The sequence below is a fragment of the Oreochromis aureus genome, linkage group 9, assembly GCF_013358895.1.
Source record: "Oreochromis aureus strain Israel breed Guangdong linkage group 9, ZZ_aureus, whole genome shotgun sequence".
In the NCBI taxonomy this organism is placed as follows: Eukaryota; Metazoa; Chordata; class Actinopteri; order Cichliformes; family Cichlidae; genus Oreochromis; species Oreochromis aureus.
The window spans coordinates 21,968,389-21,994,241 of record NC_052950.1 but is presented as its reverse complement, the minus strand read 5'-3'; the positions used below and the strand labels follow the sequence as shown (position 1 = coordinate 21,994,241).

At 42.5% G+C, this 25,853-nt stretch overlaps 1 protein-coding gene across 6 annotated transcripts in view; it reads right to left on the bottom strand.

The window, feature by feature from the left end:
• LOC116335944 (POU domain, class 6, transcription factor 2) overlaps positions 1-25,853 on the bottom strand; it is a 49,213-nt gene that overhangs the window by 4,859 nt on the left and 18,501 nt on the right. For all 6 annotated transcript variants that reach the window (XM_039617574.1, XM_039617575.1, XM_039617579.1 and 3 more), the window contains exons 3-6: positions 14,297-14,434; positions 9,222-9,431; positions 7,307-7,460; positions 2,935-3,103 (exon numbers count right to left, since the gene is read on the bottom strand). In XM_039617574.1, the coding sequence (XP_039473508.1) occupies positions 2,935-3,103; positions 7,307-7,460; positions 9,222-9,431; positions 14,297-14,434 (671 nt within the window). The remainder of the gene's footprint in view (positions 1-2,934; positions 3,104-7,306; positions 7,461-9,221; positions 9,432-14,296; positions 14,435-25,853) is intronic.

Genomic DNA, 25,853 nt, shown 5'->3' with positions numbered 1-25,853 from the left:
ATGGGAACATAACAGGGATGTAATTGTTGTTTTCAAATATTTTTTAGTCTAAAAACCTACAAAGGATAACCGTACCATCAAAGTTGCATTGCTGTTTTCTGGCTATTTCTCATTTTGACAAGAAAGAAAGTCACGGACACGACACTTTTAACATGTTTCTTAATAAATGTCCATTTACAGTATCAGCAGTTTTTATTTAAGGAGAAAATCAGGATGTTTGATTTCAATATTTTTATTTCTCTGGTACGGGATAATACAAATCTTTGACTTTTTTTTTTTTTTTTAACCTCTTTCCATTTTTCTTTTCATGAGCACTGGTGATTTGAGCATTCTCTGGATTAACTCAGGATTTTTGCTTTTATTTGATAGCAAATTACAGTAAGCAGCAAAAATTTAAGTAGCAAGATGAAACATACCAAAATTTAGTCTCAAACCAGAGATGCTGTGGTTATGTTTATAGTTAACCTTAAATTTAACTACATACTCAATAAATAAGGTCTACAGATGATTTAGTACTAACAACATCAACTCTTAAAGGCATCATTTCCAAACATTATTGGATAAATAGGGACAGAAAGTGTTGGCTTCAAATGTTTTTCAGTGAAATAACTCTGAAAGAAAGCTACACTGAAGCACTGCTCTCTGTGGCGCAAACAATGCAAAAAGAGACGGTTTTTAATAGCGAGGGAAACAGAGGCCGAGATGCCCATGCATGCATGAACTTTCTCTGTTTCTACACCTCGTTGGTGCATTTCTCTTTGTCGACAGGCGGTATTATTTATAACCCCGTCCTCCTCCTAAACACAGGAAAAAGAGGAGGGCTCCATACTGAGGGGAATACATTAGTAAATATGAAGAGTCACCAGAGACAGGACATTTCATGGATCAACAGGAACCGCGGATACTAAAATGAGTTGAGAGCTGCTCAGCTGGGGTATGCACTCCCCTCCTCTAGTGCATCAGCACGAGGGAGCGAGCCTCTCTGGCTCTTCTTAAAAGTACCTAAGGAGCTCTGCTTAGACATGCTGTATGTTTGGACTGAGTTTCAGTTTGCTGCAGGGTTTACATTCAATACCCACAGAGAGCTATCTGAGTGGGACATACATACAATCAGGCTCGCCTCACTCTACTCTCATTTTTACGTCAGGTTTATTACAAGTCCAGACTTTGTGTTCTTGTTTCCTTTTAAACTCTAAATGCAAAACTGTTGCAAAATGATGTATCTTGTCAGTTACTATCATAATTATTCAAAGATTAACACTGCTCATGTTTAGATTGATTTAGATTGTGTTGTTGTTAAGGCAAGTTTTTGCACGGCTGCATTATGTTGATGTTAAAATGTTTAGCTACTTTTGTTGAACCATTACGGAAATCTGAATTTAGTTTATAGCTATCATATGAGCCATATAAAACTATATATATGACTGGTGTTCTTCTTTCCTAAGCTTGTTATTTTTATTAAATGTTTGTTCATATCTGGATAAAAAAATATGTTTAAACTATCAAATATTTTAAACCTGAGCTCAGCAGTTTGAAACAATTCAAAATATCCACCTTAAACCCTGTAATAAAAACAAAAGATAGCGATTTTATTTACTTTAAGTTTTCATCTAGCGTATTTTCCCAAAAGGGGCCACTCAGGCACATCCCTGGCTTGATGTTACCCTCATGTAAAGCCTGTGCCTGTTTAGATAAACTAATAAAGTGCCTGGAAACATTGTGAGCAATGAAAGCAGACAAGATGGAAGCATCTGTCAGTGTCTGTTCACTGTCTACGTTGGGAGCCGCAGCCCCAGAGCTACTGTGACGTCCCGTTTCCTCCTCAAACTTCATGTCTATGTTGATGTTAACTAAACTAAAGCATGTGAAGTTAGCCCCACTACTTAAAACATCAGGACATCATGTCCAGTGTCATACAAACAACAAAAAAAATTGTCTTAACGGCATGAATAATAGCCCACAGAGTGTTTATTTTTGAAGCTAATGGCTTTTAATGTGTGTTATAAATATTTGAATTATGTCTGGCTGTAAATATTTCATGTGTGATTTGACGACTTTAAACATTAGTGCGGGCCTCATAAGAAACCCCCGCTCCTGTAGTGTTTCACATTTTATCGGCTGTTTGATGTTGATGTGATGAAATTTTTAAAGGTGCGTGGCAGTGCCGTGTCACATAAACAGTACAGGTCATCAGCAAATGCACATGCACTTGAAGGGACATTAAATTTAATACAGAAACAAGATTAGGGACTTTTACTGAAAGAGATGGATGCAAAACAGGAGAAGATTAGATTTGAGGAAAACAAAACCCATTTAGTGTTAACTTCCATATATAATCTGGACACTTAAAATACTACTGTTTTCTATTTTACACAGTTTAGTTCTCTTCTAAAAGCAATATTTGGACACCATGTGGCCCAATTATTCTGTCTCGAAAGGGAAACGTGGCTCATTTGGTATCTGCATGCAAAAACGTTAGTCAAGTGGAACAACAGGAGGAACGAAACACTGATTGTCTGATAGTCTCATGAATGTATAATGTCCCATTTATGAGTAAACTGTCCTCGTGGAAGCAGTAAGACACGGCAGTCTTATTAATACATCATCGCCGTCAAGCTCCCTCATGTTCAGCCAGAGCGAACAGCACCGGGCCTTAGTAATTATTAAATGCTTTAAGTGCTCCGTGTAATACTTGTGTATGTATTTTGCATAAGTGACGGCCAGCTGTCATGTCAGGGGAAGGAGTGTAAGTAGAGACATGAGAGCTTCGTTTGTCAGCCAATTATGTATTTTAATATGTTAACGATGCCTGTTAAAACACGGATGAGAGCACCCGACAGCTCATTGAGGCTGCACTGCTTTCACTGATTAGAAATACAGGTAGACATTAATAGTTGAGTTGTTTTTATTTTTTCCCCCTGCGTTTGTCCTTACCTGCAGATGGCAGACTGGCTGTAAGCCGGCCCCTCGGCTGCGCTGAGCGCCTGGCCCACCTGAGTCTGTGTCAGGCCCAGGGACAGCCGGCGGATCTTGAATGCTTTGGCGAATTCACGAATCTCCTCCAGGTTGACCCCGTCCACCTCGCTGGGGGCGGTCTGCGGGTCTACAATACAACACACACATCTCATTTTATTAGCCCTCTGCTCACCTTATTTTTCAGAGTGAATGAGGCAAACATCCAGCCATATGCGATCATGATGCCTCTAAACAACTTTAAAAAAAAATAGTCCTGCTCTGGGTCAGAACTTATTATTTCTCTCTACACATATCTGAGAGATGTTTTGAAGAATAAACTCATCTGAGGTTTGAATACAGGCATGTTGTGGCTTTGGCTTTGGCAAGTGTAAATCTTTAATCTCACATATAAAAGCATATGGACAAAAAACAGACGACACATGGCTTGTTAATTCAAAGGAAAGACAGATAGGTGCTGTGCTACTATAGCTCTCTGTATGAATACACATATATTCTGAAGCTGGCTTTCTCAGAAAAACATTAAAGAATGTATAAAGAAATTATTTCACCCATCTGACCCCCAAGTCAACACAGTTCAAGCCTACAAAGCAGCGGCGAGCCTCGCTCACAAACGACACCCAGCTTTTACACAAAGAGAGGCTGTTTGTGAAGCTCCACATTTGAAAACTTCACTGAAGAATTTCCCCGCTAATAAAAAGTGATTTCACGTTGTACATCAATGTCAGGTGCCCTGGCATCCTGCTTACTAAAGCAAAGTTTGTGCCTCTGAATTATTCATCTTGGTCATTATCAATGAATTATTAAAGGAATCCTCCAAGCGTATTTAAGCAAAAATCTATGGGCCTGCCATCTCGCTGTGCCTCATAAGTGACGTGTAGCGTATGCGCCGTGCTCCATACGTGTGAACACACGGAGGACTCGGAGCTTCCCATCATCTTCACAGTGATGAGCGTCCTCCCATCATTCCCACTGGAGTCTATTTGCGTAGCGGTTTGAAAGACTAGCGGCAGCCGGATCCATATTTTTCTTTACCCAAACACGATTTAAAATTAAAGACCTTCTCATTTACCTCACAGTAATGAGAGGCCTCACAAAAACAGACAGATTAGTGGACAAAAGGTTCAATTTTAAAAGCACTGAAACAAAGAAAAGGAGGCTGACTTTTCTTTACAACAGTAATACACTTTTTACTCTTAATAATTACGACAGGACAAAAACAAGTAAAACAATCAATTTATCTGCTTGAAAGGAAAATTAGGAAGAAAATCCTGCCTCCATAAATTACAGGCTAGACTCGTGCTATTATGTGCCAGTGTTTGTCTTTCAGTTTAGCAGAAAAATACTTCTTTTATGCTTTTATTTTTACTTGAAGTGCTAATAAGTGATGACGAAGTTTGTAGTGTAGAAATTTGGACAGGAAACCCTAACCCAATTTTTGGAAAACATGACTCAGAAAAGTGAAAGTGCGGACACCAGGCAAACCTGATGATCAGACATCATATTTATCCGAACACGTGATTTGATCCCACGGGCCTCTGCAATCGCATAAAGGTTTAGGCTATTTAAGCATCTTTGTTCTGGAAGCAGCTGTTTGGATATGCTGTAAAAACAATGCTATTGTTGTTGCTTATGATGAATCTACAGTATCTGCTTTATAGTACTCTGATTAACTGTTTCTTTTTCACAAAACCCAATAATGTTTACTTCAAATTAGGATTTGGAAGGAGATCGATGATCCCTACTCCTCCAAATAGCTGTCTGATCGCAATATATGCATCCACACCTGCATTAGCTTAAATGAATCCTAACTCTCTTCCAGATTATATTAAGGAGAGCACTTTTTTCTGCTTCAGTAGCTTAGCTGTCCTCCTCCACTCCAAATGAAAAAAATTAAAACAAACTCAATAAAAAATATTGCTGGCGTTAGTTGTTCTATTAACAGAAATCCAGAGGTTTTCAATCTGTTTCTGGCACTTTGTTTTAGGCCAGCGAATGCAATAGCATTTCATCTTCTGTCGCTCTGATTCTGTCACGGGATTTTGCTTTGCCTATGAATGCTGTAAGTGATATTGAGAGGAAGTGATATGGCTCGCACTCGGCATAAAACATTAATTTCATTTACCACACAAGTGGCCCGCTATGATTTTTGTGCTCATAAGATATTTTCCGAGCTGCAAGTAAACATAAACTAAACACAAAGTCCACAACAAGTTGATCAATGGTGACTTTTTTTTAAATTAGATTCAGTGGCATTGTAGCTGCCTTTGAAATGAGTTTACATGGAGCTTAAGAGAATCGACTCTGACAAATGAAATTTATCTGAATAAAACAGAGTTTTTAAAGGCAATAGCTGCACGCTGACAGGCTGTGGACCAGTGATTTATAAGGCCCTGCCAAAGCCCACGCGCTGGCAGAATGAAACTTATGCTCATTTTACATAACAGACGCCAGTTTGGATTGTCTAATAAACCAAAGAAATGACAGTAAAGGAAAAAATAAAACAATCCTAGCAGGCAGGGATCAGTCAAAAGCTGTCTACACTGAGAGTAATGAAGATATGAAGTAGAGATGCTAAAGGTTTGTTTATTAGAATTAGAAAAAAAGGAGAAACATGTAGTTAATGCAGCAATGCAGATTTTGTTTTTATTTTCTCTGGTTTTAATATATTTGTTTCTGAGATTTCTGTCATTGATGCTGCAGTATTGGAAAAAAAAATTTAAATGTAACATCTCTTTCAGTGATTCTATTTATTTGAAAGGGACTATTTGTTATGTAGAAAAAAGGCTTTACTCAAAGCTAACCATAGTGATGTCTGTGCACTTCAAGACGTTTTCTATTATATGTATTTATTCTGTTCATATTAGATTGCAACAGTTTCCAAGTTTGAGTTTGTGCCAGCTTATGTTAACTCCTGATCGTTAAATCTTTTTATTATTGGTTATTCTTACATAAATCCAGCTGCTTTAAATTCCAACTAGAACACCAAATGTTTTAATCCACAGCTTTAAATTTGGTTCTCAATTTTGGTTTCTGTGTTGGATTTGCTTGTTTTGGTTTGGTTTTGATTGTTTAAAAATGCTGCTTTAGATCAGTTTTCAGTAGCTGTAGTGTTTTGTGTTATTGCGACTGGTACACGCCCATTTTATGGTTTTGTTTGCCCTGTGTTTTTAGCCTATTGTTAGGAAGTTCTTTTTGATTTTACTGTCATAAAATGAAAAACCTACAATGTTTTCATAAGGTATTTATGTGCATAAATGCTAAAAATGAGTAATGTTAGCCTGTTGTTAGGTAGTTCATAGGTTGTGTTGCTAGGCAATGTACTGCCATAGTATTGATGTATAGTATAGATGAGAACCTTCAGATGTACCTGTTTACCACATCAGGCTGCTCAGTTTGCAGACAGAGATTTTGTGTATTACAGTACGTTATGGTTGGTATTTGTTAAACTGCAAGTTCAGAGCATAGTCAAACTCTTATGGTTAACTTTTTTATATATAGTTCAATAATGGCACTATTCCCTGTTTTTAATCATATTTATGCATTTTAAGGTTGTTTTTTAGTTCTTGCCTTCGCTTAGATGCTGACTTCATTAAGGGGAAGGCATTTTTTTCTTTTTTTTCTTTTTTTCATTTTATCATTGTGACATCCTTATCTTCTCTCAGTTTTACTAATTTCTGTTGACATCTAAATATATTATTTCTACTTTTATTTCCTTTAAATTGCCTTATATTGAGCAAAAAAAGTTAAATAAACATATAATAAACAAAGATTGTAGGTATAGAACGATGCAATAATGTAATGCAACCACACAAAGCATTTGATATAGACCTTTGTAGAAGTCTCAGAGAGGGCCGCTGGTCCCTGTGTTGATAAAAAGGCTAACACAAGATATTTTGTGTATGTACATTTGTTCTAATGTTTAGTTAGTATTTTAATTTAGTTTTGGTTAACTGTAGCTGTTTTTAAAGTCACTTTTAATCAATATGGTTGGGTTTTACTTCCACAGAAATGGCAGGGAAGTCACAAAGTGCTGAGATGTGAACTACCACACGGAATGTTGTTACTTTTATTCTTTAAGAAAATAATAGCATGCCTCAACTTGAAATAAAAACATCTCTGAGAATTGGAGAAATCTGCAGTGTTATGTGGACTGAAACACCGGGGATAATGACAACACATTGCTCTTTCAGCGATCGACAACCTTCCACCTCGACTGTATTGAATGAGAGAAAAATATTTCCATGGCTACATTCCGCTAGTTGTGTAATTCCTCTTGTTATAAATCACATTATAAAGCGCCGTGTTTCTCTGAGCTGTGTTGGACACTTACTGCTGACCAGCTGCCCCACGCTGAGAGCCGAGGAAGAGGAGGAGGTGGAGGAGGAAGAAGAGGCCTGGTGGAGAGGACTCTGTCTGTGGGGCATGTGGAGCAGGTTGGGCTGAGACGATGCGGGGCCTGTCTGACCCTGCTGAGCCTGAGGCAGCTGGACACAAACACAGAGAGAGAGAGAGAGCTGACACGATACACTGACAGCATGCTTTACTCTCTGTGCACATCGTCACAATAATCAGAATTTACAGTAATCATGTCATTATGGTGATTGGGCCACAATATCAAATCTAATCAATTAATCAGCAGCTATTAAATTAGCCACTTAGAAGGTGAATATAATTAGATTTACCTTGTACCTGATGATTACTGCCTGCAGTATTTGTACTGACAGAGCAGACTATAGTGCCAATAGTCTGCTCAATAGACTAGAGCAGTAGTTTACCACTGTATTTGGCAGCGAGGGTCTAAAAGGAAGCTTGTTCAGCTCAGGCACTCCACTGTCTCTGTGAGCTTTATAATCGCCTATCTGCAGAAAAACAATTAAGAATCTTCTTCTGCTCGTCATCTTGATGCTAATAATGGCAGCCTGAATCCGAAATAAAAACATGTGGACACAGCAGTCCCCATATCAAACATAATTCATGATCTGCAGGCTACGTGCTCTGATGGAAAAAAAAGAAAAGAAACAGTGTATTTTCATGTTTTATGCACATTTGAATTGCTTTTACAAGATCAAGATGGTGCGTCTCCACTCTTAAAAGCTGTCTCCGCCATAAACTGGGCAGGCTTCTCCTTCTCCTTCTGTGCTATTAATTATTTTCTCTGTGGCATGTGTTTGTTTGGATGGTGGGGGGTGTCAACAGCGATGCACACACTGTCAGGACTGTTGACAGGCTCAGAGAATTATCTAGCTTCACTGGAAATATTCGAGACTGCAGGCTCTGACAACCGTAAATTATGCCCGTGGAACAATGTGTACATGCGGGGCTTTGAAGTGGAGACAAAAGCATAAACATTATTACAAATGCATTAATTCATTCAAGAGTATGATCTGCCGTTCTCGGGGGGAGGGACCCACAATTAGGTGTCCGCCCACTAAGAGTTCATCCATCCTGCACGGTAGAGGCCTTCAATGTGAACTTTTACCCTATAATTCAGCCCTGACATCATCATTATCAAGTCAATAACTTTTTCACTGTCGGCGTGAATGCATCTGGTGCCGCACGCGTTCGCCGAAAATGGGAGGAGGTGTTTGCTCGAGTGTTCCTACTTACAGTGTGAACTCAAAAAAAAGGAAAAACAGAGCTCGAGTTTTTTGTGTGCCTCTCTTTAAATAAAACAAAATATTTCACGTTCAGGTCAGAAAGGACAAATCGTAAGGATGGAGAGTGTGACTGAGGCAGGAGGAGGGGGGTGAGTGAAACGGAAAGCAGGTGGAAAACAGAGTGAGGAGTGTTTCAGTTTTAAGTGGGGTGATGAAAAGTGGTGTTTTTTTTTTTCTTATGTTGGGCTCTGCAGGGGTTTAGCAGTCTCGCTGAGACTGAAGCTGAAAGGTTGGCTGACAAGCACACACACACACACATACACAGACATGCATGCATTGTGAAAATTGTACCAGGAGCTACAATTTTCCAAGTGGAGTGATGCAAATGAGCATTATGAGTGTTGAAGCAGGAAAAATATGAGGTGTTTATCATAAAACAGAGCTGCCTTGGCTTTTGCTTTCATGAATAAACAGGCTAACTCTAGTTTGACTCCACTAGGTGTTGCTCATTCGACAGTTTTTAAAAAACAGCTCGTGATCACTTGAGGAGTACGAGTTTAAGAATGTAATAAGCTGCTCTGCAAGCCTTCCTCCTTTTTATACGTGTGTGTGCGTGAGAGTGTGTTTGTACATGAGCATATATGTTACCTGCTGTCCTGGCTTGATTGGTGACAGCGTGATTCCCTGGGTGTTGATGACAGGCAGGATCTGATTGCCGATCACTGTGGCGATGATCTGGCCTTGAGCGTTGGTCAGAAGCTGAGGTGTAATTGGCTGTACCTGCAGTGCTGGGTTGCCACCCCCTGATTGGCTGGAGGGCCCTGCAGAGTTGGGCATCAGTGGGATTGTTCCAATTATCTACAAAGGGGGTAAGAGAGGAGACAAAATCAGCTGGGTGGTTTTAAAAAGCAGAAAGAGCGGAGAGGCTAAACGCTACTGGAGGTATCAGTTGTAATGATATCTACTGCTGTGAGTCTTTAGGCTTTTTTATGTGTTTCTGATTGGAAATGAAGTTTAAGCCGGTCATATCTGCATGTTACGAGGTTAATGAGAGCGCTCTGCTTTTGAGCTGGTCTGTTTGTGATTCGGGGAGGAAAAAACATGCAGAAGTGTCCACTGATCATCTGTCACTGAGGTGGTTTTACAGCCTAGAGCAAGTGAAGCCAAAGCAGACTGCTGGGAGCGCACTGCAAAGGTCAGCGCTGAATACCTGTGTGTGTGATGGTGCACACCACTGAGTGTATTATCCATCACCAGGCCAAGACCGGGATGATTGTGAGTGTGTGTGTGTGCTTCTGTGTGTGTGTGTGTTTGTGCTTAAGTGTCTTTGTCTGTCTCTGGTGAGAAGCAGTGAGGCTACTGAGAGACAGAGACCCCCATTTCACCCACTCACACACACACCAGGCCAGGCAGGAAGAAGTGGAGAGAACAAGTAAGAAAAGAAACAATAAGAGGAGAGAAGAGGAGCAGCAGAGAGTGAGACAGGACCCTGTGTCTCTAATTCAACTCTCAGGGTCCCAGGGGTACTTCACCCCTCCTCCTCCCTCCCTCCATCCCCTGCTCTCCTCTCCTCTGTGGCTGTAATCAGGAAGGGCAGATCAAAGGGGGCGGCAGAGTGTCACTGCAACGTTTTAGCTCTCAGAGCTGCCAGAGTGTGGCCAAGAGTGGCGCTTTAGGGGGGACTTAGCGCCTCTTCACCATGATGAAGGTTAATGTCATCTGGGGACTGGTTCTGGGCAGCTCCTGAGCAGCAGTCGCCCTGGCCCCCCCGCTGGCAGTCCTCCTCCACCAAGCCTCATTACACCAGAGAGCAGCTCAACACGGATGAGACGCCCATCATTCTAAATTCTGTTATTTGGCAACCGGGCGAAGAGCTACTTTTGCTAAAATTGCACTGTCTTGGACGTTTTCTTTTTATGTTTATATTTCAGTCCGAGCTTCTGCACCTCAGCCCAGAGCAAAGCAGAGGCGCAGGCTTCTCTGGTCCCTAGCTCCTGTTTCCACCACCGCTAATGTGTTTTAGCGCACGGTCCACCTCCCCCTTCTCCCTACCCCCGTCTCTTTGACATAATAGGGAGGGATCAGTGAGAGAAAGGTGGGCCGACAATCTGTAATTCATCCCTGCCACGGCTCATTTGCTTACGTTGCTTCGCATTAGGGGAGAGATAATTTATCTCTCTCTCCGCGCCAGCTTTACAAATTCCCCTGTAATGCTCTTCTGCCACTTAGCATATTTTATTGCCCTGCCTGACGCTTGTGTCTCCTGAGTCCCACTGATCCCGCTTTACATGCCACCGTGGCAGGGAACTTGTTCCGCTCAATTATTCATCGTCATTGGACTAAGTGGTTGTTCTATAAGCATAATAAAAGAGCAGGCGACTGACAGCTTAGCTCTCATCCCCGTCCCGCTATGCCATCCTTCACCATCTGCATATCTCAGGCAGATGTTTCGTGGCGCTGTCACAACTCTTCACTCAGGCTGGAAGGGCAGGGCAGGGATGTGACAGTGTAGTGAAGTACCTCGGTGTTAACTTATGGTCAGGAGGGAGGGCTTTGTTGTATAAGCTTATGGGAAGTCCTGAATCAACTAATCCTATTTATTTTTCATTTCTGAGCACTGAACCTCAATGATTTTTTTATGACCACAATTAATCTTTTAGCAGTGAGTGTTGAGCAGAACGCTTTGGTCAAAGGCCATCATTTAACCGTAATGCAAGAGACACTTTGTTATAGTAGAGCAAAATGAGCCTCTCTTTTTCCTTATTTACCTTAAAAAAACATGAGTCCCAAACAAGGTCAGTTTATGTATGAGTGATCTCTGTCAGTCAAAACTATTGTTTTCCTTCTAATCATTATCACTCCTCAGGAAACACCTGGAAAAGATGCACCTTTTCTGGCTTTCTCCTCAGACACAGTTGTTTTAGTTTCTTCAGTTCTCCTGCTTTTTTGCCTTAGCGGTGCAGGCTTGGCTATTGGAACAACTTCACTTCACTTTTTCCATATATAACAAAATGTGGGGATGGCATCGTGCAGACTGCAGGTAGCAAGCATAAGTAAAAGGGTGTGAACAAAACTGAATGGTGCACGTTTCACAAATGAAAAGGTACATTTTTCCAAAAACATACTTCTACACACATGTTAATGAATGAGTGAATATCTCTGGCAGTGAGCATAGAAGCCCCACCCACCAGCACTTCAAATCTTCTGTTTGTAAGGGACAGCCAATCAGAAGAAAGGCGGCTTAAAGAGCAGGGGGAGGGAGCTGAACTATGTTTCACCAAAAGCTACTCTAGTAGTGAAGCTAGAAAATGTTTTCATGTGACAAACTAATTTATCTAGTCAACAGCATAATTAAAGTCCTGTGTTTGAGTCTTTTTAGCAATTACTAAAGTTATTACGACAATATATTTAGCTGCTCTGCTCATGTTTTCCGACTGTGTACTTCCAAACCTGCAGTCCCCTGAAGCAACCAGAAGGGAATTCTCTTACTCTACAGCTAGCCTGAATTTCATGGATAAATAAAATCATTTCCTATTTTAAAATGTCCAGCTGTCGGTTTCTTTCATCACACAACCATTTCATAAATAAGCAGCCTTCAGGTACTCCTCTCATTCACTGCTAACTCCCTCTCCTCGCATGTCTTTCCGTTTTCTCGCCTTTATTTGGCTTCCCATGTTTGCTTCCCTTTCCAGTTCGTGGAATGACATGTGAGAAACGTGCTTCTATCCACCCAGCAGAACTCATTAAGATTATGCTGCTCTTGTTTCCGCAGAAATGCCATCTCATCTCTCCGGCCAGGGCAATCTGTGTCTTTAGCCATGGTGGCCAGGCAATATCTCTGCCCATTTTCTCTCCACCACTGTTCATGCAGTGAATTGAAACTCGGGAAGGAAAATGTTTGGGAAGTTTGGACTTGTGTCAACATACAAGTCTAAAGAAAGCTAGCACTCACAGCAAATTAAAGCTTCAAACAGCAGACTAATAATGGTGCACTGTACAGGAGATATTTCCTGTTTCCTATCTGTCTCTATTCTATCTCTATTTCCTGTATTCATATACAATTAACTCTATATGGTATTGTGGCTCAGCTTCACCTGTTTTAACTTGCTTTGCAGGTTAACAGCAGGTGCAACTCTTACCAGTTGCGTCAGCACATGACGCAGAAGGTAGAAGATGCTGGGAGAGAATATGAGGGAAGATGGTCATGCACAAAGCCAAGGAACCTGTCCCAACCATACCAGGATCGTTCCAAGGATTTAAGTCAGGAAACAGCCCTTAATGTCCCCAGTGCTCAATGCAGTTTTAACCGCATTTTAAAACAGCGAATTTAAAAAGAATTTGCACCGAAGAGAAGAGGTTCACAAAATGGCCAGAGAAAAAAAAAGATCTGAGGAGTGACATTGACTTAATAATTGTGCCTTTTATCCGCAGCTGTTAATCACTGTTGCAGAGGCAGTCAGGATAAAAGAGCCTCATTGATTTCCCTTGGAGAATAAAAAAAAGCTTGGGCCAATATAATTAAGATTTAAAAACATACTGAACTCCAAACGTCCACCAGGTCTGACACCTCTCAAGGTTCTCAGACCGCTTGCTTATGAAAAAGTCTTTTGGAAGAGTTGGCAGAGGAATTAAGAGACTATAGCACATTTTAAATTTAAGGAAAGGTAACTTTTTACTCATGTATTACAGATATGACACATAACTTGTCCCTAAATTCAGTTTAAGACATATCTTAAAGATAACAGCTGCTCTCTAGTAAAAACAAAATAAAGCCGCTGTGTGAGTTTGTTGGACCTCCAGCCTTGTTTGAGGTATGCATTAGCCTGTATAATATCTTCTGTGGTTGGGGGGAAGGAGGGGCAGGACCTTCTGATAGGGCAGTGCATGTTTCAGAGCCCTCCGTCTGAATAATGCTGCGGAATAATGAGGTGGGGAGCAAAGGATGTAGCCTAAGGCTTTGACCGTCTCTGTGACCTGATTATGTCAGGGAGTGTCAGCCACCAAGACACTACAAAAGCACAGAGCATCCCGTCAAGTCCATATCCACAGTGATCTGTTCCCAGTGCTCCAGGCACCTTGTGAGCCAGGGAAGTCCATACTGTCTCATTAGCAACGTTTAGCATCAAGAGTTCGGACACACTTTACTATACGCAGTGAAGCGCGGTCGAACTGGTGGCTCAGAAATGCTCCTGCGGTCGGTTAATTTTAAAATCCAGCATGTTTTTGTGCTAAGAAATGCTTCAACATCAGCATACAGTAAAAGTGTGAAACAGCGATGAAACAGGGGTTAAAGTAAATAACACGATGTGGCACGAAAGGGCACGCGGTCCATACAATCTTCCTTTAATATGTGCTGTGTGCACCTGAGATAAGATGATTCATTAGATAAGGCCCTGCAATGACAAGCATCATCGTTCAAGCCTCTGGCTACTGATGGAACAATTCTGCAGCCACCCTGTGAATATGACAAGGTCAGCGTTTTGCTGCGCGTGAGGATAAAAGAAGGAAGGGCTTTGTTTATTCCCAAAATGCTTAACATGATGTGGGGCGGCTACTGGATTGTAGACAAACAACTTTAAGAATAGCTACTAGAAGTCTGCATGGAAAGATCAGACCGTTTATTCTGAGCTGCACTTTTTTATATGTGAAAGATGAACTCCCAGCATCTTCTAGAGCTCTCTGGAGTTTTTATTCAGCCCTATATTTAAGCTCGTTGCACTCACCTGTCCTTGTGCGTTGGTGACCAGCTGCCCGGTGGCCCCTTGCAGGTTTGACAGGGCGTTGCCAAACACCTGTGAGCCGGCGATGGATCCCATGGCTGCTGCTGCCGCTACCGCCGCCTGGCTGGCCAGAGGATTCATCTGGAGAGGGCAAAGACATTGTTTAATGGCACCAGTGCAGATGTTTACAGAACAATAAAGATTCCTACAGATGCAGGTTTACAGGCTTCACACTTTTGTTTATTGTTTGTGGGGCCAGAATAGGCCAACTGCAGTGAGGTCTGAATAGTCCAGCAGTGAGGGCTACACAGTCCATCATATAGTTCCCAGAGGTCTGTGCTCCTGGACCCAGTGGGAGGCTCGAGGGTAGGGAGGAGCAGCGAAAACAGGAGGGCGGCTGTGAATAAGTGGCCATTTTACCACTCTAAGTGCTTTCTCTGGCCCCCGGGGCTCCCCACGGGCCGAGCCGAGTCTTTCCACCCGCAGCAATGACCCAACAGTTTCCCGCTCTCACAATAGAGCCAGGCGGCGTGGCCATGCATCACTGTATCGTAAAACCGCTTCAATATGCTTCGACTCAGAAATCCTCTGACTCACTGTTACAGCTGAAGCAGAGGAGGGTTAAAATGACCGTCTTTGCCCTCGCTGTAATGGACTCATCTGGTCTGGCCTGTGGTTGTGAAAAGAGGCTCGGTGCATCAGGGAGAGGTTGTAGAGCTCTGCCACATTGCTGAGATTACCCATATAAATCAAGCTAACCACTTATTAGGGGGCTGAAAATGCACTGCTGATTTGGTTGTAGTGCAGCAGAGCAAAGTCTTATTAGGTTGAGTAAGTAGATCAAAGACCAAGAAGAGATAGGAGACCTCCCAATTACTCAACAGAATAGAGAAATAATAGAAACACTGCTTAAGAAGCAGGCTGCCCGCTCCCCGCTGCTAATGCTGGTCGGGTACATGTTTAAATTAAAAGCAGGGTTTATTTACAAGATTTAAAATACAGCGTGCTGCGACAAAAAGTCTCCCCAGAAACATCAACTTTTCCACACTTTCTCTGCAGCGAATTCAGCTCTGTTCATCTTAGATCACCCAGTCGCCATTCATCTTTTACCTTACCCCACCACCATATATATATTATTACACTTTTCGAAATCAAATGATGAAAAAATGCCACCGAGCGATCGATACTTTTTCATTGACAGTAAAGGTTAAGCACATTAAGAATGACACTGCATTTGTCTTATGAAATCATATTTCATGTTGGTGGCCTCAAATTGGCCGTGATTGATATTGCCTCCTCTCGTCTGAAAGTCATCCAGTTTTTCCTCGATAATCGCAAGATTGTCTTTTATGTGTCCAGCAGTTGTCCTTTGGATATCTGAACATCTCGAAACGCTGAAAAACTGCGCACCTACTTTTAGCTGTATATATGTAGCATAAGAGAATTCAAGCTGAAATAAAGACTAACATAAGCAGCACAGCTACAGCACATCGACTACAGGCAGGATTATCTGAGTTTACAGTGCTGCTACATTAAAGAGCATCAATGTACAGATTTATTAAACTAAGAAGCAACAATGGGAGATGCATGTACTTATCATATGGCAGCCAGTATTTCTTACACAATGTGTCATTTTTAGTATGTTTGAACCTCCATTATGTCCCCATTAGAAGATAAAAAACAAGAAAGTAAGACTTTACTCTTATATTTTCTCTAAAAGATGCATTTGCTTTTACTGAACTGCCCTTTGACCCACATCCTTGCTAAACACTGATAAATTATCATTTAAATTTCATGTGCAGATTATTAATCTCAAGGGGCTGTAAGCATTTGGCAGTGTAAGCAATTAACTAGGTTTTATACGTGACTACTTATAAGTGACATATATTTAAAGGATTTTTCGTGCAAAAATGTTTTTATTTTTTGCAGCGGTTTTAAGTAGAATCAATAAAACCAACATTATTGTTATTTAACCAGTTTTGTTAATTGGGTTTCATTTTGTCAGACAGTTACAAATAACAGGGAAACATAGTTTTCTTTCAAGTAACACAGACTCACTGCCTTTGCTGCATACACACCGATTGTGCTTAGGTACAAAGTAGCCCCCCAGAGGCTCCTATATAACCCAGGAAAAACCTGATTTATAACGGTGACTGTACTGACAAATGGCATATCCTGATAAAAGTGTAAGTGGTTATATTACACATGGATTTTTTTTTTCTATGTACAGAAAACTTTGGCTCCCACTAAACAGGTTTTGGCTTTCCAGATGCAACTTTTAAGTGGGGTTTAATTTACTCAAGCTTATCCTCCTGAGCCCTGAGCTCTTGTTTGGGGTGCATTTATAATTTCCTCTAGCTATTTGGCATTAGTTGGACCTTATAAAGATAAAAACTGAGCATCAAATTTAAACAGACACTGTCCTCAGATGGGAACAGTGGGTTTATTTTACAGCATAGCACAGTGCAGTCACCATTGTTTAAAAACTGTATTTATTGATTAGAAGCAAGTATAAGAGGCAGAAAAGCCAAAATGTAATGTCCCCATAAGAGGATGAAGAGTCTCGATAGGATAAGATGAAATTTTATTAATTATATAGCCAAAAAAATAACAGGAAAATTCTTCTGTTAAGTAAAGTAAGACAGACTCTCTGTCCTAATAAATATGTGTGGACCAATTGTGCCATATGGAGCCCAATTTTGTGTCTGGAAAAACTTTGATTATACTTTTACCTTTATTACTATCATTATACCAAATCAAAAATTGTAGAGAGATTCGTAGCAAAAGTAGCTTTATTGTGATGAAAAAATAACAGCAGTAATGCTTTCCTGGAAGACGGATAAAAAGGAGTCATCACCGCTGACTTCGTATACGCTCAAAGGCGAATGTGAATTGATGATTGTTGTGGAAAAACTTTGAGAATCAGTCGAGAATGTTTTGAAAAGTCGGTGACACATGAAAGCTAAAACAGCTCCACATCCTCCTCTAGCATGCTGCTCCCAGTAGTGCTTTCTTGACTTTTAAAATGTCTTTTCAAAAACAAACAAACAAAAAATAAAAGAAATGGAGATCACAGGGCATATATATTTGACCAGCTTTGTCTTTCACACAGAACACACGCAAAGCAGCATTATCGCCCACATTATCATCAGCAGTAAAGCCTAAGAACTGCTAATCCTGAAAAATACCACAAGTATGAAGCGACTTGTAGTGAGACTGAGAAACTGAGAGGCAGACAATCTCCTCCCCTCGTCTACCTGAAGAAGAAATGAAAGCTGCTCCGGCCGCTGTGGTAGCTCAGGTGAGGCAGGCTGTGAATGTAAAATGCTGACTTGAGAGTTCTTTGAGCCGTGTGGGTGAAAACACAGCACTGAGGGCGTTGCGATTGTGAATGGGGACACAGAGAAGAGCCAACACGGTCAGTTAAACAGAGTTAAACAGAGGCTACAGATCAACACACAGATAATGTGATCTGCTCAGGCGAGCACGCCCAGAGTCTGCCTGAAAATCTGCTGCGCTCGGCGTCATTGTGTGAGTGATGGGTTGTTGGAGAAGCTTTCAGATTTATCTGAAATATTATCATTGAGCCTCATTCGATGATAGGTCTTTCAGATGCTATGTTATTCGGGTAAATCTAGGTGAAAAGAGAGCAGGCTTTATTGCCGCGTCTCTGGCACGGGATAATATGGATAGCAGTTGGAAGGAGAGCAAGGAATAAGGAGAGGCGAGGCTGTGTTCAACACCTAAACAGGTGATTTTCCGCCACGGTGACTCCTCTCAACACCTCAGCAGGAGGCACAAAATGACAGAGCTGGCCTAGCATTTGTACTGATTGCATGTGTTGGAAGAGATAAACAGTGATCATCCAGTTTGTAGAGCCTGCATGTTAACCATTGTGGTTTATTCTTTTCATTCGCTACGAAAAAGGGCGTCTGAGAAGATTTTTGGCAGATCGGGATGCTCCGGTTTAACGCAAGTGTTGAAATAAGCTCACGTCGGTGTGTTTATTTAAAAAAACAACTAACAGTTTTAGGGTAAAATTCAAGCCAGCAAATTCAAAGCCTCCATTATATCATGTGACAACATTTTGTCACCTTTAGCCCTCTCCAGCTGCTTCGCTCTCCTGGTTTAATATAGGCAAACTTGCAAGGATACACGGGGATAAACACACACAAAATAAATGTGTCTGGCAGGGGGAAAAAAAAGCCTGCAAATTGTTAAAAATGCATCTTTTTCGGTATGAAGGGGGGAGTCTTTAAACTCCGCCAGGCTCTCCGTCGCCTTGTTTGACCATGAGGGTCACCTGGTGCAGCAACCCGTGTAATCTCAGGAATAGAGGGAAAAATAGTGTCCCCGCAAACCGTGGAGAGACCCCTGGAAACTAAAATCGTCTGACACGAAGCAACTGGAGTTTATTCTTGGTTTTTGCTCTTTTCATGTGGCCGTTTTAAACTTAATTGCTTTTTTTTTTTTTTTTTCCTTTTCGGGGCAGCACTAGACAAAAAAAGAGCAAAGATAAATGGACAAGTGGTGGAGGTGCAAGCAAGGGGGGGGGGGAAGAGATTTGTCTACGCTCGGGCTCGGGGATTTGTGCGAAGCGTATTTTCTGCTCATCTGTGAGTCAAGAAAAGAATCAAACATGCGTTTAACCTAACAGGGAAATTTCAAAGAGAATATAAGAAGTGACCTGATGCTGAAAGTGGTTACATACAAACTTTTTACAGGTAGAAACAAGCATCTACAAAAATATCGGAAAGTTTTACCCTCAATCATCCAGCCACAGCTGAATCAAAGTGGACCCAGCAGGGTAAATCATCAGTCAATACCACTATTGTTTCTGTATGAGGAGAATGTCCTTTATCTGGAACAACATGGAAGCTTCCCTCGTCCGTCCTGGCCCCACATCTCTGTCTCCTCCCTGCTCTTTTCCCACTCCAGAGTGAATGTAATCAGCTGTGACATGAGAAAACACGTTCTGTGTCTGTCAGGAGTCTGCAAGTCTTCCACTGACAGTCCTCTGCTGACTCCCCTCCTCCCCCAAAAAAAGCCTCTCCCCCACCTCCCTGCCTCCCCTTCCTCACATCCGCTGTGCTTATGAACATCAAAATGCCATTAGGCCCTCCAAAACACCTCTAGTCCCTTGGTTGGCGGGGGCCTCGCACCGTGGTCGTGCACTCTGAGCCCTCCCAGCGCCAAATATTGCTCACCACTGGGCCTCAGCTCCAGCCGTTGTGAAAAATAAACCCCAAAAAGAGCCATTTTTGAGGAGAAATATTGGAACGTGAAAGACAGATAGAACAACTGGGGCAGATAACACCCGGCAAAATACAATAACGCTGCATCCGGTGACAGTCGGCCATTGTAATTGCTTAAGGCAGCGTAGGGATGGTGGTGGCAGCGGGTGTGGACGTGGAGATGGCCGAGGTGGCACGGTGGGTGCTAATGGAGTGATGTCATATGGAAGACCAGAATGACAGCTAGTTAACTGAGGCGGTTTGGCTGATCAAATAAAATGCATTAACTCCAGGAAATGGATATCGCGGGCAGTCTCAGAAATGGCCATATCTAATGAGGCGAAATGCAAATGAGGGAGGAAAAGAGTCGTGAAAACGTTTAAACTAACTATAAAGGGATGATGGAGTGTCGGACAGTCGCCGTCAATCTCCCCGCTCATTACCTTCATGTGAAATTAACAGCAGCTTTAATCATTACATAAAATCTGCTCCAGCCCATTTGTTGATAATTGTGAGGCACGGCGGTTCAGAGTGGGTTCCTTGTCATTAATCACGGCAGCAGTATATTTCCACTGGTTAGGGGACACTCGGAGAGTAAAAATATAAGTTATACTACAATCCTCCAACACTATTCCTCTTCCTGGAGAATGATCTATAATATTTAGCTGTTTCCAGATGTATTAAATTTGAAACTACTTGGTGATTAAGTATCTACAGGAAAGTGCTGACCATTTCAGCTCATGATGTGACATATTTGGTGCAGTTATTTCTGTACCATACTAGCGCTGGGCTGGAAATCACAGCGGCAACCAGCGTTGCGGGAAAATATACTGCTGCTCCGGCTATGATTTCTTAAAGTGGGTACCTGGCCACGGGAGAAAATGAAAAATCAAATCATTAGACGATCCGACTGTGGAGAATCAACAAAGACTCTTCTCAGCCTTTAGATGAGCATTACCTCAAATATTCAATGTTTAATAAACCATATTTCTTGATTCTTGAGTTTTATTTCCACTGGACTGATTACATCCCATTGCTTTTCGTTTAGGTGGAAATGGCATCTCTTTTCACTCTGCTGTTGTTTGACATATAAATATAGCATTTGAATGACTTTAATATCTTCCTAATCAATGTCCAGTGATCTTTTGATGTCCTCAATTCAATATAGGAAGGGTCATCCATGCCGCAGCTTTATAAACACAATAAAGGTAAATGATTACTCTCCACTGTGGTGTCCAAAAATACGGCCAGTAATGAAGAGAAATGGAGGAGTTTGAGGAGGAGGCCTGTCATGTGTCATTGGCCAACTCTGAGCCCTAAGATTAATCACGAGAGAGGGGCTCTGTGGCTAAGATGTGGTCACCCTTGATCAATAAATCCACCACCCTCCCTCCCCTCCGTCCATGTCTCCTTTGCTGCCCCCCCGCATTCCTCCCCCCAAAAAAGAAAAAAAAGAAATAAATACAGAGTTGTTGGCATGAGCTAAATCAGCATAAGTGGAGAAGTGAATTGATGAAATATGCCGCCGTATTTGTATTGATTATCTCAGTTTCGACTTCAAAGGCTTCCCCCCACCTTTGAGGAGTTGACTCAAGGAAGTGCACTTTTCTTGGATTCCAGTTGAGTCTATTTACAAAACCCATCAATTGTACATTCCCGCTAATAATGAAAAAGGGCAGGTAGACAGAAGAGGTGGGGGTTGGGGTTGGGAGAAAATGCAAAAAAGCTCCTCATAGAGTGCAGGTGCAAATGAGAGGAATTTAAACCCACACAGCCCACTTCATATTACAAAAATATACACCAAATCCAGCCTCGGCTTACTACGACTGGAAACACTGCAGAGAAGAATTTCTGATAATATTCTGCAGAGACCACAAATGGGACTTTTGACTTGCTCTATGAGGAGGGTATAATGCAATAACATTGCATTAAAAGGGCCTTTTTACAGCGTGGCAGAGCCGCGCAGCTGTATTCCTCGTGTGAGCCCGGTGCTCTGTTTGCGGTCACTAATGGGCATCAGAAATTACAGGCAGTGGAATCGCGCCCCGCGGGGGGACTGGCCTCCTCAGCGGAGCGGAGCACTTAGACGGTGTCTGGGAGGCTGCTGGAGGAGAAAGGGGGGAACTCAATGTCACAGCCCTGCCTCATAATTAAAGAAACCCTATTCCTTTTCCACTGTTAGGTGAGCCCTAGCTCGGTGCTCCATCTGAGGGCTCCCCTGTGGGCGTCTAATGCGTGTTGCCCCCAGTGTCCATGTGGGCTGATCAGGGACCTGTGCCTTTCTGCTGGGTGTCTGAGCTGCAAGCCCTCTGCCCACCTCGAGAGTAATGGGGCCAGGCTTAGAAGGATTGCAGATTTTAAAAAAGAAAAAAAAAGAAAAAGTGACGGAAATATCAACTTGGCGAGCTCTGAAAACTCAACAAAACCAGAAAAGCCAAAAAGTAAGTGCAAGGTGCAATGTGGGTGCAGTTTTAAAAGTGAAAGTGCCCTCACAGTTTTCCAGAGGATCCTTGTGAAATATGATAAATTTAACTTTCGCCTTATTTAGAAATTCAAGGCTCATCGTCGCTCCTTAAGTCTCTAGATTTTCTCCCTGCCTAATCCCTCATTTGAAGTAAATAAAAGTAGTAGAGCTGTCATGGTCAGGTTGTTTTCCTCATCTAGCTCCCATGCTTTATAATTATTCATATGAAATGTGGTGCTGTTGATGGGCAACAGTCTTATTTTCTGCTTCAGTCAACAGTGCACATTTGTATTTCTAAATTGTGGAGCGCTTGTTATGTAAGGCAATTTTCTGCCTTCTTAAGAGCCGGATCTCCTGTGCATTAATAAGAGGCTAGGCTGAGCTGCTGGAGAGCTGAGGGCCCGCTCATGCTCTAAAACCACGCAGCTACCAGCAGCCATTTAAACACACAGCCTGCCATCATATACCGCGAGTATATATTTAAAAGTTTTATTTGAAATCTGGGGATTTAAAACAGGTGTTATTGCGGATAATGCCAGGACGTGAGGACACTTTAAAGCTTTTACATGAAAGTAAAATTAAAAGAGAAGAACCCCCAACTTTTATTCTCATGCATAAATATTTTTAAACTGGTCTTTTTAATTGTCATTTCCTTTAATTTTATCTTTCTCGCCAAAACTGGCAGCAAAAAGACACTCAAAAGACTTTTTACTGGAAGAAATAATTTCAAATAATGTGTTTTTGTAATTCTTTTTATTTCATCATTTAAGAGCGAGAATAGACTTTTCCCTGTTAACGTAAACGCTGCCCAGCGTGCGCCACTGGGCCCACATTTAACCATGTCATTTTAATTTTGATTTAATATCCTGCAGAATGACGGCGGCTCCCTCTTTGCTAAATTCAATGAGCACGGAGCTGATCTGGAAAATCAATTAATCGATGTGCAAGACTCATTTAATACACATGATAATATAATGGGAAAAATGCCCCCCCCCCCCAAAAAAAAGGGAGACATTTGGAGCAAATTGGACAGTGGTGATTTTAACAGTGGCTGACATAAGTAAAAGTGCACTGCAGCGGAAAACAGTGACATGAGTGTCTGAAGGGGCCTCAGCTGGAGACAAAAGCAGCAGTGATGGGCCCGAGATTTGAGGAGGATGGTGGAGTGAGCAGGAATGGGGAGGAAAAGGAGGAGGAGGAGGAATGGGAGGATGGCAAGGAGGTGAGGAAAGATGGAGAGTGCAGACAGCCAGGCCTCTGAAAGGCCGTTGTGGTTGGCAGCGGCTGACCTTGGTGACGATGGGTTTTCACCAGAGGCTTCTAATGAAGGCTGATTGCCAGGGAATAGTGAGGGAGCCAAAGGGGTGGAGAGGAGAGCGTGGAGGGGGGGAGAGAGAGAGGAGAGGGAGAGAGAAAAGGATTGAGGAGAGACTCAGGTAATTGCAGCACTTGTGGGTTGAGGCCCTGCAGTCTTGTGATGTCGGGGTGCAGTGGGGAAGAAGAGAGATGTCTGTGGACGCTTTGGTGGTAAATTGTGGAGCACAGGGATAGGAGGCAGGCCCCTAGGCTGTAATTACCCCTATGAGTGTGTGGATGGAGAGTGGACAGGCCCAGTGTGGGGCTCTGACAGCGATCAAGGAGACGACTACGAAGGGGAGAGAGATAGACGGCGGGAGTCTGACGGAGGAGGAAGACAGGACGCCTCCACCTCCGCCAGGCCCCCCGAAAACCAGCCAGCCAGACACTGGACCAAGGTCAGAAGCTATTAGTGAACACACAACACGCCGGTGACAAGACAGCCATGACAAGAACAGCAGCACTGTAGAGGGTGCAGTTTCTGGATGGAGGAAGACATAATGTAGAAGAAAAAAAAAGGGGCAATAAAAGCAACTAATTAGATTAGAGGCACAAAGAGACGGATGCCGGTCCTCCGCTGGATGGCGCAGCAGGGTCAGGAGGGTCCGGGCAGACGAACTGGAATAAGACATTTGATAGGCTGGCCTAAGCTTCCCGCTGCCATGGATCAGTATGTACTGCCTCTCCTTTCCCCTGCCTGGGCTGATGTAACTCACTGGAGTGGCAAATTACACCAGACCTACAGCTGTAGCCCGACATTATGATTAATTTGATCAGTAATTTCTCCTGTTTTTCATTTTAATCGCCGCGACCATTCTGCTGTGGCAGGTCTTTCAGATCTAATTAAGATCAATTCCGGTGTAACAGACTTGGCGCGCCTTTACCCCGTCAAATCCCTGAGCTCTCCGGGCGTGGAGAAAACCCGCAGCTCTAATCAATCAACTTCCAGCAAAATCCAGCGGGCTCCCACAATCAGCCCATTAACGCACTTAAGCAAATTTCATAATCTTCCTCTGTCTATTTGTCATCACTGTGGTGGCTATTTCAGGCAGCTCCAGGCTGCCTCTGACTGCACTCTGCATGTTGGGGAGCTGCAGATAGAGAGTGTGAAAGGTGTAGGAAGGTAAATTCTCCCTTCATTTAACCACATTAGCTTCACTAATATAAGTTTAAAACACCGACTCGAGGGGGTTCGGTCTGCTGCCGTACGATTTGTAGTCTAATACCAGTATTAATGAGCTAATTAATGAAATTTGACTCACAAATTAAAAAATGCCAAACCCTCAAAAACACCAGGGATGTAATGAAGGCTTAGGATTTCTTCTCTGTGAGTTTACAAAGAATATCACACACCTCCCATGAGAAGAGAATTACAATGGGACATTAATTGGAACATAATGAGTGTTTGTCTCTCTGCGGCGCTGCGCAGTCTTTTCTGCAAATAGTTGAATGGCTGAGTGATTCTACTTGTTTGAATAATGACGGTAGGAAATAGGGGTGTTATCTGCAAAATGCTCATTGTATTATGGTAATTATGACTCCACTTTACTGCACACACTGGTTCCTCTGGGTAAAACACAGAAACACCAGAAATGCCCTTCTGTGCTGTTCATTAAAACATACAAAAGCACGATCGGGGTGACGGTGCTCACGTGCGCACGAGAAAGTCTCCACTCGGGGAGTTGCTTTGAATTTAAAAACTTCTATAAATGAAACAGAGATGTGGGACTGAAAATCCAATCACTGACCCAAGCGGCGGAGGGAGGCGGAGCTGCTGTTTAAATCCTATTGCAGCCATGAGAGGGTGCTGAGGCCGCGGCCTGTCCTTCAGAGAGCCCCTCCCTGTGTAACCCACTCCTTGAAAATCCCAGCAATGACCCAGAGAAACTAAACCTTTTATGGCCATTTTACTTCTTCTTCTACACACACTCACACACACACACACTATAATCCTATTTGATGAGGCAATATCTTAATGATACCTGATGTGGCCCCTCTGGCCCCCTCAAAGAAGGTCTGTCCTCAGCCATCGTAATCAGCAACCCTGCTTCCTCTACAGAAACACCACCTCGATAAAGCTCGGGAACTCAGACACGCAGTGAGCTTGTTTCAAGATAACAATGGTTCTGCTGCTCTTGTTCAGATTCTTGGAAATTTAACCAAGTGGTGGTTTCCTAGCAAATTAAAGCTTAAAAGAGTATCTGTTACTTAAGGTGTTTACACACTGTCTGATGCAGGCTTAATGTGTGGATCTGTATGTTGGTCAGGAGCTCTTGTATCCACAGTCAGACCGGACAGCCTGTTTGGTGCGATGTAGCGGCCAGCCTTTGGAGCCCATTAAATCCAGAGGCTGTTTTTCCTGCTGAGTCTCACTAGGCCGTGACAGGGCCGGAGAGGGCTGCGAGGGGAAACAAATAGCCCAACTCATCCTGGCCATAAAGAAGCTTGCACCACAACCCAATAAGGGTCTGACGCTGATGAATGTGACCAGGGACAGAAAGGCGAC